At 33.7% G+C, this 20,324-nt stretch overlaps 2 protein-coding genes across 6 annotated transcripts in view; both read right to left on the minus strand.

The window, feature by feature from the left end:
• The window catches only part of LOC113512138 (brain tumor protein), a 588,229-nt gene that overhangs the window by 274,093 nt on the left and 293,812 nt on the right, over positions 1-20,324 (minus strand). The gene's annotated exons all lie outside the window — the stretch shown is intronic.
• On the minus strand, positions 164-5,357 carry LOC113520032 (uncharacterized). Its single transcript, XM_052893829.1, has 3 exons — positions 4,706-5,357; positions 1,303-3,665; positions 164-553 (listed from the first exon to the last, which is right to left on the minus strand). The coding sequence occupies exons 1-3, from the start codon at positions 5,355-5,357 to the stop codon at positions 164-166; spliced, it is 3,405 nt and encodes a 1,134-aa protein (XP_052749789.1).

A 20,324-nucleotide genomic window follows, 5' to 3' on the forward strand; every position in this document is an offset into this window, starting at 1 on the left:
ACGATACATAATTCCGCCCACCAAAATTCGATAGTAATTTTCTTAACAAAGACAAAAACGATACTGTAACTTAAGATTGAATACAACGATATGATACATACACTACTTGTTCATAATAATATATAATTAAATAAATAAATATATGATAAACGAGAATAATTTACTAGAATGGTTCATTTGGTAAAGGACATAGCTTTACTAGAGGTCTCTTGATCAAATTGTTCTTGTCCGTTTTTATAGTGGCTACACGAACCTGACCATCTGGTCCAGGATGTAATTCTACAACTCTTCCTATTTGCCAGTGCAGAGGTGGATGATTATCATCCTTGATAATGACCATTGAGTTAAGTTCTAATGGTTTGGAATCTTTCGTCCATTTGGCTCGTAAGGTTAATGTATGTAAATATTCATTCCTCCACCTATTCCAGAAAGAACGTTGAAATGTCTGAATTAACTGCCAACGATCTAGTCTATTGATATTAACGTGAGTTGAATCCGTATCCGGAACGGACGTCAATGGTTCGAGAGTTAAAAAATGCCCTGGCGTTAAAACCTGGAAGTCGTTTGGGTCTGAACTCATTGGATACAAGGGACGCGAATTCATGACCGCTTCGATTTGAGTAAAAAGAGTGGTGAGCTCTTCGAACGAAATACTTGGTCACCTACAACCCGATATAAAAGTGTTTTTGCCACTCTCACTTGGATCTCCCAGACACCTCCGAAATGCGGTGCAGAGGGTGGATTAAATTTAAAATCAATTCGCTCACTTTTAGATGCAGTTTCGGTGAGAGACACTAGTTGATTGCGAGCACCGATAAAGTTTGTTCCACAATCCGCATGTATTGTCGAACACCTGCCTCTCCGAGCAACAAAACGGCGTAAGGCGGCAATGAATCCATCGGTAGAAAGAGTGGATACTGTTTCCAAATGAACAGCCTTCGTAGCCAAACAGATAAATAAACAAAGATAGGCCTTGTCTATTTTAGCTCCACGATATGGTCCGGTTTTAATGCGAAAAGGGCCAGCGTAGTCAATTCCTACCACAGAAAAAGGTTTTACTTGATTTACGCGATATTTAGGAAGGTCACTCATGAAAGGTTGTAACGGTTTAGGTTGAAGTCGAAAACAATTAAAGCATTGCGATAAACAGCGTCGAATGACCCGTTTAGCCGATATTATCCAAAATTGTTGTAATATTAAGTATTGTGTAGTATTTATACCACAATGACAATTGTTCAAATGAACCGATTGAATTAATTTTGATGTAAACAAATTATTAGATGGTAACAATGCTGGATGTACCTGTTCGTATTCGAGTCCAGAGCGAGAAATCCTACCGCCCACCCTGAGCACCTCCTGGTTATCAATGAATAGATTGAGCTTACGATACGATTTAGACAACGATTGTCTAGAACGAATTTTCTCAATTTCGATAGAAAACGACAAGGATTGAATATATTTTACGAGCATAAGAAGTGATTGGTGTCGCTCATCGCTTGATAACACTGAATCTGTAGTATCAGATTTTCGAATGACTGCATAGGCAATTTTATCAATAATAGCATCTAATGATAGATCGCTATTGAGTAATTCCTCTAAAAAAGGATCGAGATTTGGATTAATCGGTGCGGTTTGTTGAATTAATAACGTGGTGTTTCGCCTTATCTCCGAAGATATTATGTTATCATCAATGTCAGTGATAGATGAAGAAGATGATGGCCACTCGGTGTGTGGTTTACGTAACCATGTGGGGCCCGCCCACCATAAAGTATTATCAACAAGTTGTTGAGGAAACTGGCCTCGTGAGCAAATATCTGCGGGGTTGTCATGTGTGGAAACGTGTCGCCATTGATCAATAGGCGCTATACTTTGTATGTGGCTAACTCTGTTCGCAACAAATGTAGTCCACTTTGATGAATGTGCTCGGAGCCATGACAGTACAACAGTCGAGTCACTCCAAAGAGTAATAGAGAAATTGATACGCGGCATGTATGTCTCCTTTACGAACTTTAATAAGTCTACTAATAGCATTGCTGCACATAATTCCAGACGTGGTAAGCTTAGTTTTTTCAAAGGAGCGACGCGAGCTTTGGAACATACAAAATAAGTATGTATACGATCACTATTGTCTGTAACACGTAAATAAATGACAGCGCCATAGGCCTTCTCCGAGCTATCGCAAAACCCGTGAAGCTCATACGATATTGCGTGATCAACAGTACAACGACGGGGTACGATTAAATTTTGAATGGATGGTAACTGTTGTACATAATTTGTCCACATACGAACAATATTGTCAGGTGGTGTTTCGTCCCATGCTACGCCAGCTACCCAAAGTTGTTGGATTAAGATTTTGATGTGAATAGTCACTGGAGAAAGAAATCCCAACGGGTCGAAGATGCGACTAACCTCACTCAATATGGATCGCTTGGTACAAACTTTGTTAAGAGGTTGCACGTGAAAGACAAACGAATCACGCAGTGGATCCCATTTAAGACCGAGAACCTTGAGTGTGCAAGATTGTGCATCGATAAAAGATTTAGCTTCTACAAGACAATGCTCTGGTGGAATTTCTTCCAGCAATTCTGGTTTGTTACTAGCCCATTTTCTTAATTCGAAATTGCCAGATTTGAGCAAAGCGATAACCTGCGACTTCAACTCGCGAGCTTGGAACATAGTATTGGTACCAGTAACAATATCATCAACATAAATATCGCATGTGACGGTTTCTTTTGCTAGAGGAAACGAATCCCCTTCATCTCTCGCGAGCTGCTGAATAGTACGACAAGCGAGATAGGGAGCCGAAGAAACACCATAAGTTACGGTGTTTAATCTATATTCAGATACGTGTTGGTCTGAGTTAGACCGCCATAATATCCGCTGGTATTCTCTATGGGCTGGAGCAACAAGAACTTGCCTATACATTTGGCGTATGTCTGCCATGAAAACAATAGCATGTTCCCGAAAATGTAAAAGAACCCTTGTAATATCAGTTTGACACTTCGGACCAACCCATAGAGATTCATTTAAAGAGTTACCCCGATTATCCTTCGCAGATGCGTCGAACACTACGCGAAGCTGTGTTGTAGGACTGTCGGGCCGTATAATACAATGATGCGGAATATAGTATTTACCGCGACGATTTTCTGAAACAGGTACTAATGACATGTGACCGCTTTGAATATAGTCTTGCATGAAATTAACGTATTGACATTTTAGGTCAGGATTCCGAGACAGACGCCGTTCAAGTGCATAAAAGCGCCTCTCCGCTATTTCACGAGATCCCATGAAAACAGGTTCACATGAGTTTTTAAACGGTAAATATACCTCATATCGACCAGACTTATCTCGAGTTGTGGTTGCGACATATTCTTTCTCACAAAGAATATCTTCAGGAGTATATGAATTAGCTTGTGATACACTATCGAGTTCCCAAAATTGTTCAACCAATTTCACAAGACGTTCTGATTCAACATTCGATTGCAACGCGGCCAATGATGAACATGATAACAAAGTTTTGCCTAATAATAACCAACCAAACACTGAATTAAATGCTGGTGGCTGCGATGGACCGCCCTTAATGCGTTCGGTAAGGAGCGAATCCGCGAAGACGTCTGCACCAAGTAACAAATCCACAGGGCCGGGTATGTCAAACCCAGGATCAGCTAGATTTAATGATTCGATGTGTGACCACCCAAAAGTGTTTAGTTCGCAATGGGTTGATCACAACAGATCTTGGGAATGACGTGCATGTCAAGTTCAAATGACACTTCAGTGTTATTTGCCGATAAGCTTCCAACTACACAGCGTACTATACCGCTAGTTGCCGCCGACACGTCACCCAAGCCTTTAATTGAGTAAGAAGAAGAAACTAAATTAAGATTCAAACGATTTACTGCTTCTTCAGTAATAAAATTATTCTGACTGCCAGTGTCAAACAATGCACGAAAAGTTTGAATGTTACCGAGACGGTCCTTTACCGTAACAATCGCTGTTGCTAGCAGCACAGTTGTATTGACACTCGAGTTATGTGTCAATAATGATGCAGTATTGACCGATTTTATTGTGTCCTTATGTAACAGAGTATGATGTTTACGCTTACATTTCTGACAGGTAAATACAGAGGCACAAGTTTTTAACTGATGCGAAGATTTCAAACAATTGTAACACCATCTTTTGTCATTGACTATTGCCATGCGTTCGTCAATAGATTTATCGATAAATGATTTGCATGAAGCAATCGAATGAGCCTGGCCACAATATGGACAACCTTTTGTTGAGCTGGCAACACTAGATGATGCACTAGTACCCTTGGATTCATTAGTTGCAACGAGTGTGTGAGAAACATTTACACGCCTTGCATGCATACCGACATGAGTATTCGACGATTCATGATGATTGTAATGCGGTTTATTTGAGTCGGTAAAGTGTGTATCACGACTGTGTGCTTCGCATTTCGAGTGTAAGAAATCTCTAACTATTTTATAAGAAGGTATTTGGATATGTGAATACTTTTCCTCAAACTCACGACGTGTCTTAGTATCAAGTTTCGATAATAGATGATAAATAAGAACAAAATCCCACTCTTGAACGGGTAAATTTACCTGTCGTAATATATTTAAGTTCTCATCGATCATGTCTAGTGAGCGACGAAACTCCTTTACGTTATTAATTTTAAATTCCACATTTAAAATTTCACGCCAACAGGTAAACGCTAAATCACGCTTGTCCCTATAACGATTAACTAGTGCGTTATATGCGTCGATATAATATTCACCGGCTACAGGGTAGGCTCGTATCAACGCTAAAGCATCGCCTGAGAGTGACGATCTCAAATAATGAAATTTTTCCAAATTACTTAATGAGGTATTCTCGTTTATTAAAGAATTGAATGTATTTATGTATTCTGTCCAGCATTTAATATTGCCTGAGTACGTGGGAAGAGTGACCTTGGGTAATTTTATATGTGAAGAACTGTTCTGTTCCGGTTCATTCCGTACCTTAGGTTTAGTATATGTACGTTGCAAGGCTAGAACATTAAAATACATATCATCAAAACTCTCACGAACACCCTCATCATCGGACTCTGAATCATCATGTAAATCCAGAATAAGGAGATGTGCATTCTCGAAATCGGTAGAAATTTTCTGTAATTCATTACAGTACGATAAAAATAAATCCAACTTAGTTGCATCTAACTTCGCGTCATTGCCTATTTGCAATGCCTTAGATAAACGATTAAACGCGATAGTACGTTTTCTTCTTAATGATGGCAAATCACGAGTTGTGTATTCTTCATACTTCGATTTACTGCGCTTTGACAGACTAAGTTTACGTTTATTTGTATTAACAGACATCGTGCAAAAACGATCAATTTATAAGTTGTTTACAAATTTAAACAATGAAGAACAAGTCTATAAATAGATTCGAGATTGTTCGAGAATCGAAACAAAAAATAAAAAAAATATTAATAATTTGAGGGTAAATGTTAATTTCTATAGTCAACGGAACTTTATGTAGACAGAATTTATTACGAGAATATTTTATCAATAGAATATTTATAATTCCACAACAGATATTAAGTTTATTTATATATATCTATATGTTTTCAATATTAAATTCACTATAAATATTACTAAAATATGCACTAGTTACGAATGAAATTCCTTTTGATAATAATATTTTACAATAATATAACTTGTAAACGAATAAATTTACAGAATCGATGAAAATATTAATATTAAGTCACTATTAATGTAATAAGAAATTTGTCTGTTTGTTTTGTTCACTAAAGACTTAGAATATTACAGTACTTATCCTATGGTAATATGTATTCAATAACTATTATGAACCGATAAGTAGTTATATAAGCACGAATTAAATGAGATTGCTTATATGATTTCACAAAATTAGTAAATACCTAGACAATAGATGGATGATCATTACGATTTACGTTTAATGTTCGTGTAAGCCGATAAATTATAAAAACACCGATATAAATAAGATTGTTTTTATGATCCTACATAAACATTAAACATCGATACAATGAAAACTAGGAGGAACGAATAAATCACTATAAATTAGTAAAATTAAGCCTACTCAATGCACTGGCAATGGCAAAGTTACAATTCCGCGCGGACTACCCACTTGTTTCAGGAATGTGAATTCCGATTTCTAATTAAGGTTTTAATGATAAAATATGATTTAAAATATAACGAAATTAATAAATATGAGTATTAATTTATATGTAATCGGAATATGTAAAGTCCCAATGCAACGATAATGATCTATACAGCCGATATTTAGATATTACGAGATTTATCTCCCGGGTTTCGGCACCAAAAAGAATGTAGGGACACCGTTAAGCGGTGGAAATACGTTTGTCCTTACTTCTGATAATGAGGATGAAGCGATTACAATATTTAAGAAGGTACGTGCACTTACTTGAAGGAATCTCATGCGCCGCACTGCTTTCCACCTTTGACTGGATGCTGTTATAAATTCTTGATTGGTAGGCCTACACAAATCTTTAAATACACAATATTTTATCTGTAATTTGATGATCTCCTAGATCACTGTTCGGTTATGCTCTTGATTCGCGACGGTACGTGATCTCAAGCCGAGTGCAAGGACAAGTTCACTAACTGCCCTCCAACTTAATAATCATGTAATCGCTTCATATCCGCGAGGTGTGGACATTCGATTAAGAATCGAATAATCGATCGATTGAAGCGCCGTTTGGGACGATACATTATTTGATTGTATATTTGTGTATATATAATCTACATAGAAATACAGTGAAAACTACTTGGCGTGAAGATAGGTACGTCTATATGACAAAATGTGTATTTTTGTTTAATCAGAAAGGATGCCTTGCTAATTTTGTTATTAAGTTATTTTTTATACAAATTTTAACTTTATCCTCATAGTTCGATTCTCTACTAGTAACCTGCTATTAGCCTAGACGGATACGTCCATATGCGTCCATTATTTGTAGCTTTTATTTGGATAAAATCTAAATTTCATATCTAAATTCATTTTTAGAATATTATAGATACTATATAATAGGTATATAGCTACGATCCATACAGAATTACAAAAATATATCTCATATTTACTGAAGGGCTGGTGTAAGGAAACTTCCCACTTATTATTATTAATGAATTTACCATCAACTTCCATGTCAAACCAACAAAGCATGAGGCGGGAACCGTTACGAAATGATAACGCCCCGAGGTAACTCTGCAGACTTATTTTTCTTTCGGTGTATGGCGCAAGTTTGACATATTTTGTTCGCTTTTTTACGAATTAAGATGGAATAGTAGTTAATAGTTCTTCAGGAGATGTGCTAAAGATTTTAATAGTTATGCGCGGACTTAAGTTCTATATGTACTTACAAACAATATTGAATATTCCAAAACTGAGCTATGAAACGTTCAATCAATATATCCCAGTTAAGTGGAAAAAGTCGCTGATAAAGAAAAAAAATATGTAAAAAAATATAATAATAAAAGGAGTTATTTTGAAAGAATTAGACGCGATCAATTTAAAGTATAATAATTTAAGCTTCTACAGTTTAAATACTTTATCATAAGCTTTGAATTCAAAACTTATCTTTAGGAGAGGAGACATTTATTTTTGCAACACATAAAAAGGCTTTGGTACGGTCTTGAATAGAAAAATTTCAAGCACTCAGCAAAAATTGTGAAACGTATTTACATATTTTAAATAAAAATTAAAATGACATCAAAGGATCTCCATTGAAATCAGCGTTATAAATATTCAACAGGCGCCATTTTGAATATCCCTTGAGCTTTGATACATCAAAACATGGAAATGTCACTAAGAGGCAATGGAAAGAATGTTGAGGCGTGGTTAATTTCATCATATCCGCCTTTAACTATCCACTGTTGAACCATAAGCCTTTCCCTTGGGGGGTTTTGCCAGTAGTTCCCACGCTTGGCAGGCGTATTTGCAACCGCAGTTAGGCTTTGGAAATGTTTTAAGAGGGACGCTGCTGCCGATTCTTTGTCCTCCCTTAATCGCCTTTTACGACAACCACGGGAAAGGAAAGGGTGGCCTATTCTATGTCTAGATTAGCATTATGTCATGGTGATGCATTGTCTGCTTGACCATGACATAATGCTGCATGTCTTTCTTCATCTCAACTAAAACATGTATACTAAATTTCATAATATTCGATTGATCTATAACGAAACCAAGTATAGTTTTTATTTACACGTATATTACACGTTTATATCGACAATTCTTAATTGATTCTAATAATTTTGATCTAAAATAATAATAATTAAGTACCGCGTTCGTAATTCACTCTTCATCCCAAAGGTTTATGCTAGAGAATGCTAGCAGCATTAAGTCCGCCTTTTGTACCTTATTTTATTTTGGCCAATAAAATTATTTAAATAAATAAATAAAATCAAAGATTGATCTTACTAGATTATTTCAAAGCAATACAAGTTAATCATTATGACTTTAACCTTCATTAATCCACTGCTGGACACAGGTCTTCCCTGGTACTTTTCACAATGTGTGATTATCTTTTATACACATCCGTTCACTCCGTATACAAGATAATACGATAATGAAATATGACGTTCTGACCAAGTCAAAAAGCAGCTGACTAAAAACACATCCGATATCTTCCAATATGACAAAGACCACAGAAGATGGATAGAGTTTGTTCAAAAGTTTGGTCAGAAACATTAGGAAACTCAGCAGTGAGGTGATGACTAGTGGAGAAAGAAGATCAGGCGTATGGTTTACTTACTTTGTCTTCTCAACTGATGCTACCATAAATGATAATAAAAATATATTTATTCTTAATAATATTATAAATGTGACGTACGTTTGTTTGTTATCTTATACTATTTTAGCTTAATGCTAAACCGTTAAAATACTATAAATAACTATGAAATTTGGTATACATGTACTATATGTAATGGAAGGACATAGGCTACTTTTTATTGGAATAAATTTGACCGGAGTCAGTGATCATATCCTGGTCACGCGGACAAAGTCGTGTTAGCGAGTATTTCCGTAAATTGATATCGCTTCGCTCATATTTATTTCATAGTATAATATACTCCGATATAATTTTCTTGCCTTATGATATATAAATTTGTGTAATACAATATGTATATATTCTGAATCGTTTACTTTCAATATAATCGAAATTGGTATTAGCTGATAGTTTCTGTCTTAAGCCATAGGACAAACATTGTTTTCCCCTCGGCTTATAATAGTTTTTCCCATCTCCATTGTTCGATGGGTGGACTGTAGGTGAAATAAATACAATACAATAGTCCGAGGCGCGCCACGGTGATTTATTATATGTCCGGCAGGTATCATTGTTTTATGGCGGTTGTAATTACGTGCGATGATTTTTTATAACGTAACTAGTTAATTCGGTAGGTATGTAAACGTTGTTTTATCCGTACCGCCATCTATCGGATCTTTTTTTACTAGAATAAAAAACTATATTATCTCTCGAGTCAAATAAAAAAAAATGTTTTCGGATATTAGCGTGACACGGGATTTTATATATTAAGAAGGTATAGGAATATAAAATATGTTTATATTATCTCAAACTAGTACCCAGGGATGTAAAAATTGGGGTTTGGAGATATTGATATTATTTTTAAAAGTCTTACAAAAAAAGAGGTCCTCAATTATGTCATTTTTTGTTTACGTGACTACGTCAATATTTTTGAAGCGATTTTCACAATGCTTTTTGCAATCAATAGGGTTATCCCCTTGTTGATTTAATGTGAATTTTGTGATGACTAAAGACGCTGTTTTCGTTTGCGGAGCAAACAACTATATTGATAATATATTGTGATGTAAATTCTACTAAAAACAAATATTTTCAATACTTATATGAAATATCTATATTTTCAAGCATTACAAATTTTGCCACATTTTTTTATCAATTGCGTAATGTATAATCATAATGCAGACAATTTATACAAAATCAACATGATCCATAGCTGTCATTACTCCAGAAACAAATGAGTTTAGTTTCATCATTATAACAGCCGTTATCTGTCCACTGCTGAATATAGGCCTCCCCCTAAGGGGGGTTTTGCCAGTAGTTGCCACGCTTGGTAGGCGGGTTGTGTTATGCTTTTTTCTACCTCTCTACCCTTTGCTATATGTTTTCTTGGCCTCAATGAATTAAAGGACTAAAAGTTGTAATTCAAAATGACCAAAGTCAAGAAAATAACAGTAAAACAGTAACCCATTTAATAGTTAAAAATTCTTAGAAAAAAATTCTATAATGTATGTATGTATGCGCTTATCGAATGTGCTGCATTGTTTTTGGATCAGTCATATCCGAATCGCAGAAAGGAGACCACACCTTCGTAATAAATACTTTATTGTTTTATTTTTTTAAGATAACACCCACATACTATTAATAGTATTAGTAGTACTATATTGTTTAGAGATGTGAGTAATTGAAGTCAAGAATTTTCTTTTAAACAAACACACGTTCGGCTTATATTCGGTAGGTAGGAGCCGATTAAATCTTCTATGAAATTATCTTACGGTTTTTTGTATTGACATTGTTCTTTTTTATTAAGTTTTTTTTCGTACAATTTTACGCAATTTCTGTGTACTTACGTGACAATAACCTTTCCGGCTCCATTATGGCTGAAGCGAGCAAATTACTTTTTGCTTTTAGTGGAAATCGAATTTGTAAAAAAATGAACTTTATTCATTTGAAATAAGGAAAATTATAGCCCCGCTAAAATTGGTCTGCGGATGTTGTTCGAACAAAAAATCTCTAGTATAGAAATGTGGATGACCTCATCAAGGTCATCACTTGTCATGCGTTGACGTTAGGTCGTTGTACGTTAGAAATAATGGGGTAATTAATATTATAGTGGAGTTCGATGACATAAGGCTTTATGGTGTGACGAATCAACTGACAGGTCATGTATGTAAAAATCCAGATTAATCTAAACATAGTACAAACAATAAAATCATTATAAAGACATCCATAATTATGCCTGTACATAATAATAGCCTGTGTTATTCTCTAATATTCAATTTCTAAATGGGATTTCTGATTCTATAATTTTAAAATTAATTTCTAATAATTCTGTATTATTGTTAGTAAAAATACACATATCTCAATTACCTATTGGTGAAAAAGTCAGGAAAAAAGGTTTTCGAATGTTAATATTCTATAAGCAAACGTAATGTAGGGTGACTCTCGTTAGATGAAGTGACTATCTCAAAAAAACTGTTTCAGGAAATCAGTTCAGGATCATTCTTGGTGGTGAAATGTGGGAGACACTTGCAGCAGACACGCATGATGTATAAAAGTTAAGCCGTAATTTTTTTTTTTTGATAGTTGTGGGTCGCATAAATGACAGAGCCACTCGTTCTCGCTATCGTATACGGACGACGTATCAGCTCAAAATATGGGACACAAAATCAAAAATAAATGTAGTAATGAAAATAAAGACGATTGTAACAGATACGGTGGGAGTTGATGGAATAAAATCAAATAATGTAATAATCTACATAACTAAATTTGATTCTATAGGAGGGCCGAGGCCTTTGGCACTTAGTCCTTTCTACCTATCTACTTAGAGTTAGGTAAAAGAAATTTTGCCTCAGCAAATACTGAAAAGGAAATGTAACGAGGAACAGAGGCCATTACAAGTTGGTGATTTCGTTTTAGGGCTGGGACCAGAGTCGCCATGTAATACGTGGCCCAAGGGTTTAATAATTGAAGTATTTCCAGGCAAGGATACTTATGTTCAACTAGTGGTTCGATATAGGTAGATGGTTAGGAATAAGAGTTTATGGTAATATTTTGGCAAGAGATTGATTCTTTGAAGGAATTACTATAATATAAATATCCACACTTTTAACATTTTTTATGGATAAAAATGGAATGGTAATTCAGATTGCGCTTTTGATAAAGAATTACCCAAAGAAGACCGCAATGGAAACGTTTTTCATTATTAATAAAACTAAAACAGATAGTACACAATTTCTTTTAGAAGTTTTCTTAATCTCGATGACCTATCTAGATGTATATTATCCAGAAACATTTTATTAATAAGGGTAAGGATAGTATAGGACTACAAACTATGAGACATATAGTAACAGTTATCTTGAGAATCGATTAGCTACAGAAGTTTTCGAATTATAAGTTTAATACAATTAAGAAGGGCAAATAAGCTGCCGGTCTACCTGATGGAGAAAAATCCCGAATTAATCCTAGAATTGAACCTGTGACCTCATTAAATCGAAGCGACGAGATTAACCACAATACGGTGGTCGTGAATAATTACCTTCAATGCTATACAATTGGATATAAATCGAGTAAACCTATTGGGAGGTCTTTCAACTTGCGAATAGGTAAATGTCATCAGTTCGGGGCTTTTGTCGGAGCGATGACCTGTCACATGTGAGCGACAGGCTCTACAGTGCCAGAATCACAAGGCTTGAAATTATTGTGGTACAACCACATATCGGAACCATTCCACGTGCACTCATGTACAGCAGACTGTAGGGAGATTTTGATTAAAGGAAGACTGTACAGTCATCTGGATACATACGTCTTATTTACTTGTAGTCCTGCTACCTGTTGGCTTCTTTATATGCCGTGTTCCGGTATGAAAAGTGAGATATATCAGCGAAATTATGGGGCACTGGGGCTAAATATTTATAGAGCACAAGGATCTGCAATGAGCGAGTGACAGGTTTAGTGTTTTTTGAATGATATAATAATGAAATGATGATCCCACCTATCGGATATACATTGGTAGATTACTAGTGAGAGGAAACAGATGATGATGGTCAGTCAGCACAATGAATTATGAGGATAATATGATAAGGTATATTGTTAGCAATGGTGTTATCAATCCCTATTACTAACAGTACCTCTTCCCCTGCTGCCTGTTTTTTATGCATTTACAGTCTGCAGTAGCTGTTTTGCCAGACGGTTGTATAATTTTACTTTATAGCGTTACTAATGACTCGTGCACCCTTGTACCAATGTTATTGCAGCAGTACAAGAATTTCTCCACCATGTTCTTTTTTTAATAGTAGCCGCGCCTGCTCTACTGGCAGGCCACCACTGAGAAAGTTGAGGACGGAGACGGGTCAGTTGATTTATAGTATGTTGTTATCAATCCCTTTCCCCCTTCCACTTATTCTTAGGTGGGGAGAAATGGCTGTCCGTTCATGTGGTCCCCTCTGGGACGTTCGTAGTTAATACTTAGTAAACTTGTCACGATGTGACAACTGATCTGACTTCATTGTCATCTATCATTCCTCACTGGCACCCTGCCAGCGTAAACTAATAGCGTTAGCGGAATTACCATTCCATTTTTATACATAAAAAATAAGTCTCTGGTAAGCGAGATCATGTTAAGATATATTTTGATAATCAAGTTTATCAATTAATCTATCATTTCTTGTTGTCTGAGTCAAAGAAACTCTTCCAATAGAAAAATAAATTTTAAAATTACGAATAACTACTCAATATGACAATGTTGTACGCAGTTTGGAGCCTACAGTCGTTTGGTAACTAAATTATCGCATACGAGAATACAAACTACATATTATGTACCCGAAGATAATATGTATATTAATAGATTAATAGTATAAGGCCATATACTTATTTAGATACTCAAATATATTGCCATATTAAACGTGTAATATTTGCTTTTCTTGTATAAATATTTGACTCAAATATTATTATTCATTTATAGTAATTTGCCAAATGTTGGTACAGTTTCGCCAAACCTATACCTACGTCAGGCTAATATATATTAGTTTTAGATTTCTTCACAATCACAACAATTATTTGCCATAAAATTTTCCGCAATGCTTGTACAAATAAAAATTCGTGTGTTTGACCGCTATACATTGTTAACCTTGAGTTCGTTTGCGAGTAATAAAAATATGTTTTGCGAAATGACTGTTGTCTATTTATATCAAATACTAGCCGTATCCCACGGCTTTGCCCCTAGTCGTATCGTATGCTATGAAATGCCAAAAATTAACTTTTCCCAATATATTTTATTTTTATTTATGAAAATATTTTTACATACATATGCGACCCCCTCCCCTCCGTGGTTCCTAATGTGGTATTTTGTTATATTACAAATATCAAGTCTGTATATATTATTTATTTTCAAGTTAGGTATCGTTTAAATAAAATAAAATAAATAAATAATACATAAAGAAGTACTTAAAATAGACATCGATTATGTTGCGAAAAGTCTATATGGGAAAGCGATACCACAATAAAAGAGCTAAATAGCTAATAATACGAGCACTGCCCTTCTCCTCTACGATCTCCTTATAGAGACTTGGAGAGCCCCCACGGGGTCGCGACCCACAGTTTGGAAAACACTGATCTAACACATCTATTGGACCCTTTTATAATATATATATATTACATATATTACAATACAATATCGTACAACTTTATCGTTACGATATAATAAAAAAGTAAATTGAAAAAAATTGCATGAATTGTATGACATGAAAGCGATCCCATAGAATTACATACATTCTGTTCTCCTATTATATCGTGATGATAAAATCGTACGGTATCGTGCCGTCATATGATAAATTATAAAAGCACCCATTAGTATGTACCTCAAACTGAATATCATTCAGACAAAGCTATTAAGGTAAGCACCTCCATTTAACAGCTATAGACCGGTAAGTGTTTAAGTGGGAACTCTAGTGCACTACGGTGCATCTGAAGATGGTCAGTGCACTTAACCTACGTAGGCTATGTAATACGCCACACCTCCACAAATTAAGGATAATGAGTGTACTATAAATACACGATGGGACGAGATTCAATACAGTTATAATTTGTTTTAATAAAATTAATTACAATGTAAATAAATGACTAGAGGTTTTTTTTATACAACTTAGAATGGCAAACAAGCTGACGGCCCAAAGGATGGAAAGTGGTAACCGTCGCCTATAGACATGAGCAGTACCATGGACATAACAGAGTATACTGTTTCACCCATGATACCCCCCATGCGTTGCCATTCCTGAGGACTCAGGTGTTATTCCTCCGTACCCAGTAAATTCACGCCATATCCCACCCTTCAAACCGAAATACAGCCATGCAAACACAATTGCTTTACGGTTGAAACACGAATGGGACAGAGGTAACCAAGCAATCGACTTTTGTACAAAGTCTCCCTTTGGTGAAGCAATATTTATATATTTCAATTACAATATCTATATACTAGAGTAATAACGAATATGTTAAAAGTCTGTTATTTAAAAAACAATATTAAATAACTTTGGACTTTTAACATATTCAAAAATAGATATCGGACCGATATCTATTTTTGAACCGAATTCTTTCCCCTATCAAAATTTCAAGAATCCAATATATAGATATCGGATCGGTATAATATCCAATAGTAGTAAAATTAAAAACCAGATAATAGATTGAATATTTCGAATTTTAACTATTTCCAAATAGATACAATTTCTATAATAGTGTGCACAACATTTAATTACTTTTCATTAAGTTATAAACAAACTAGGAATAAGTAATCAATTCAGTTTCAATTCCAATAATTCACAGACATTTACATACCGTATTCGGCTAAAGCTTTGTCATGAAGCCTTAACTTGTATTGAGGTGGGATACTTAGTAAAATTTTAAACCTACTTCTTTTAATTTTCTTACTAAATTCTGTATCTGTTTAGAAATTGCACACTATAACAATACTTCTATTAAAATAATAAACTATAGTCACTCAATAATTTAACTTATGTGACGACAGACGCTTAAAGCGAGATCAGACGTATATACAGAATACTCTAAAATATTACAGTTGTTAGTAAAATAAACAAATAGATAGACAAATATAAATAAGTAAATAGACAGTTCTGTAATGTTAAAAAATGTATCTAGTTAAAAAAAAAAGGGGTTTCTATTTTTAGGACCATTTAATACTGGTGCTCTATTTAAAAGCATATGGTGTAATCATCAATTTGTTTACATATGTTACATTTTGCTGGATTCGTTTATTTTATTTAGTAAATAAATTTATTTGATGAATGCAAGCTGACAGTCTACCTGATCGAAAGTGTTAACCGTCGCCTTTAGACATAAACAGCAGCATGGACATCATAGAATTCACCATGACTGTCATAAAACTTTATTACATTGTTATTCCTAAGGACTAATGTATTATGTGTAAATATTCTTAAACAACTTTTTACAAAGTTCCATTTTGGTATATTATTTTTATGGATACATTTTTTTGTAATGTGATCATTAAAGAATAAATAAATAAACAAATATCGAACTCATATCATACCAGATTTTTTTATTCAGATTCTATTTTTCATTTTAACTATAGTATTATTTAAACTACAATAGGTACAACTGTATAATATTAACTGACTATGAAGAACATTTAAGAAATTCAGCCTCCAAGTTGGGAATTTCATAATGTTAGTCAAATTCACGTACGCTACAAGTTCGCAGATGTAATGAAGAAACTTTGTTGCCCATTACTTCAACATTATATATAATACTTATTACTATACAATTATCCTATTAATCCGTACTAATATTATGGATATAAAAGTGAGTTTGTCTGATTGTTTGGGACATTTTAGAACCTTAACGGCTTAAAGGATCATTATGAAATTTGGTACACCCGTCCTATATGGTCAATAAATATATCCTGGTCACGCGGACAAAGTGGTGGGTAGAAGCTAGTAATGTTATAAATGTGAAAATTTATAAAAAAATATATATTTGTTACTGAATTACATTTAAATGGCTGGATGGATTGGAATAAAATTTAGTACATGTATATTGATTCACACGTGTAAAGCCTTAGGAGATAGCTAATATGCCTATGGAAGTTGTTTTTTAACTGACGTAAAAAAGAAGTCTTTTATTACATTTTTTTGTATGTATATGTTATCTAATTCCAAACCCAATTTGACAATTATTTTATAGCTTTTTTAATTTTTTGGTATAATATTAAATAACTATTAGACAGGAAAGAAATCAACAAATCACTAGGTATCTCTTATATTAATCAGGTTTCTTACCGGTCTTTATCATTATTAGATATTTTTATAATTTAGAAAAATAACTACCATAAATATATGTAATATGTCAATGACTACTAATAATATTTTTGTGTTACAAAATTGACATACAATGATTAACGTACATCAAACTTGAACAATCAAATAATCATTTTTACAATTGAAATTTTCTTGCAAAAAAATAACAAATTGGAAATAGCGTTTGCAACAAAATAAACGCTGTAAAAAGATGTAACAAGCGCGCGGAAAATAAAAACTGGAGATGTCGCTAAATTAACGCCCCTATAACATTTGAATACACTTCCGCGCAAATGTCAAATACTGGTCGTCTCCATTTTATTTATTTTTTAATTATTCCATCGCTTTTTTAATTATTTGACATTGTTGTGATATATTTATTTATTTAAACTTAAATACACTAGTAAGTAAGTGTAGATATGATGGATTTAACCTAATGGCGCTTTCTATCAGTCAATCATGAAGCAACCAGAAAATTTGGTAAGTGTTATTATTTATTACTAAGATAAGTACAAATATTGTTATATATATATATATAAAACAATATTCTATATATAATTGTTCTCCGAGCATATTAAACTATCGTTTTTAAAAATCATTGTAACAAATATCTTACACATAATTTCTCTTTGTGTAAGTTGTCTTCAATAACTTTTATTGAATTAGTTTCGGAGTACTTTAATTAAATAATGTATGTGAGCAGAATTAAATTCCGAGAGGCCATATGGTGCTTTTCAATTGTATTTCTTACGACCTTCAATTTTCTTTATCGAATTATACGACAAAGGACAAATGTTTATTTCGGATATTATGAAGCTAAATTTATTATTGACAATCAAGTTTGATTAAAGAAAATTCAGAAAGTCTTACATTTATTATTTTTCGGTTATATTTGAAATCATGCCTCTTATTTACTAAATCAAAAACTTATTAATATATAATAACAATAACTAAGTCTAACGGTCCTTTAACTCCCCACAGCTGCTTCTTTTAATAATAGTTTATTGGCTTATCAAAGAGTTTTGCAGTTTTTCTCCTCTCGCAATAGTAAATTATATTTCTTTCTATTCCTAAAACATTTTCGCCAAAGATTACTCAATGGCCACACAGATTTTTAATAAATAAAATCTATAAAAATATATGATCATTTTTAAAGGAAGTGCCATATAAATTATTTTTTAATAAGTCAACGTCCTCCAACATAACCCACATTGCATCGAATGCGCACGCAAGTGTCGAACGTAAACTACGTACCGAATAGCTGCACAAGAGCACAATCCTGTAAATATAACCTTATTTCAACGTAATACAGTTCACATTAACAGCGAAAACTATTAGTACTACAAAATTGCTGCTATAATAGACACGTTACACTTAATTTCGACTTTACTGCGCGCATATAAGAGGTAATTTCAGTTTGTCGGCGAGTAAAGTTTGTTTTTGCCAAGTTAAAGAATCTTTCAAGTGGTTTAGTGGTCTGGGTGGCCATATGGCAGCTGTTATGTAGGCTGTAAAAAGGGAAAGTGGTAATCTGATAGTGAATCATTTATAACTAGTGTTTATTATAACATTTGACGGACTTTACCCTAATAAATTTTATTCTTGCATTTTAGCACTATTTAAGTGGATGTTAAGTAGTTAATTGATAGTTTAATGATATTGACAGTTATAAATTATATACTAAATAGGTTACTTTATACCAGTTTCGGCTGTGCTAATGGACGAGTATCTTTTTTATGCAATTTATAATGGCAAACAAACAGACGGCCTACTTGATGGAAAGTAACTGTCGCCTATAGACATGAACTGCTCATGATAGGTACTGTTTATATCATATAACAGATATCGATTTATTGATGAAATTTTCAGAAATACCTTAGTTAATTATTCTTATTCAAGGATACCTAGAAAAGATAGCCCATATCAAGTGTCCTACATAATAAAATAACTTCAAATACTAAGAGTTAATAGAAATATAAAGGAGGAGAATAATCTGATTTAAACGTACCTTGGACTTTTTACATAATACAAATTATGTTTGAAAAAAAAAAGACGATGCATTATGATTTACATTTACCTGAAACAATAAAAATACATATTAAGTAAACCAGAGAAGAAATGTCGAATCATACAATATTTAATTTTTAACAATTTTAAAATATAAATATTAATATTTAGATATGGCAATGAAATTACAGGGTACAGAGACATAACACCTTACTCCTCAAAAATGGCAACACATGAAATGCATCATGGGCGACACCGTATACTATGTTATATCTGTGGTCCTGTTCATGTCTGTAGATAATGGTTACCATTATCCATCGGACCGTCAGCTTGTTTGTCATTATTAAGTTGTATAAAAAAAAAAAAACAAGTAATTTTATACTCAATATGTTATTACGAGATAATTCAATATCTACGAATATATGAAATCCGAAGATAATAAATGATCACTTTAAAGATAAGTTTTTTCTTTAGTGGCATTCACCCCGATACATTGAAGGTAAGTTCCAGATACAATTTGAAGAAAGGCAGTCTGTATACCGTTATCTAAAAAAAAAAAACAAACATTAAAGATGTATTCTAAATTTGAATTATTTTACCCAATGTAGTTACTTTATATATTCTCGTATAGAAAGAAACCTCTGAAAATGAAACACTGTTAAAATTTAAACAATAAAGGATGCGTTTATACGAGCACTTTTTATATTTCGGTGGAAAGCTCGCTTTAAAGAGAACTGTTCAGCTAATTTTAAATTAATATGACACTCATAATATATTATAGTATATCATCCGATATCATATCAGTCGGTCCGGACGTGTGTGTGTATGTACTGTGTGGAGGGATGGGCAGCAGCATCCCTCATAAAACGTCACCAAAGGCCTAACTGTGGTTGTCAACCCGCCTGCCAAGCGTGGCAACTATTGGCAAAACTTCCCTTATGGATAGCCTATATATAACAACTGTTTACTTACATTTGATTAACTTTCCATTAAGTTATATTTAAACAATCTATATGTAATCGTCAATAGCCTGGATACATTTTCTTTTTAAAGAGTTATTTTTTTAGTATTTTGTTTGTCTAGTTTCTATCCATCAGATCGATTTATCCATTTGAGAGATACGATACCAGAGGTAAATACACAAAGTTTTCAAGCGATAACACTCTATTTTTTGGTATCACGAATTAAAAAACAACGGA

The sequence above is a fragment of the Galleria mellonella genome, unplaced genomic scaffold (genome assembly GCF_026898425.1).
Source record: "Galleria mellonella isolate WM207_F2 unplaced genomic scaffold, CSIRO_AGI_GalMel_v1 utg184, whole genome shotgun sequence".
Classification (NCBI taxonomy): Eukaryota; Metazoa; Arthropoda; class Insecta; order Lepidoptera; family Pyralidae; genus Galleria; species Galleria mellonella.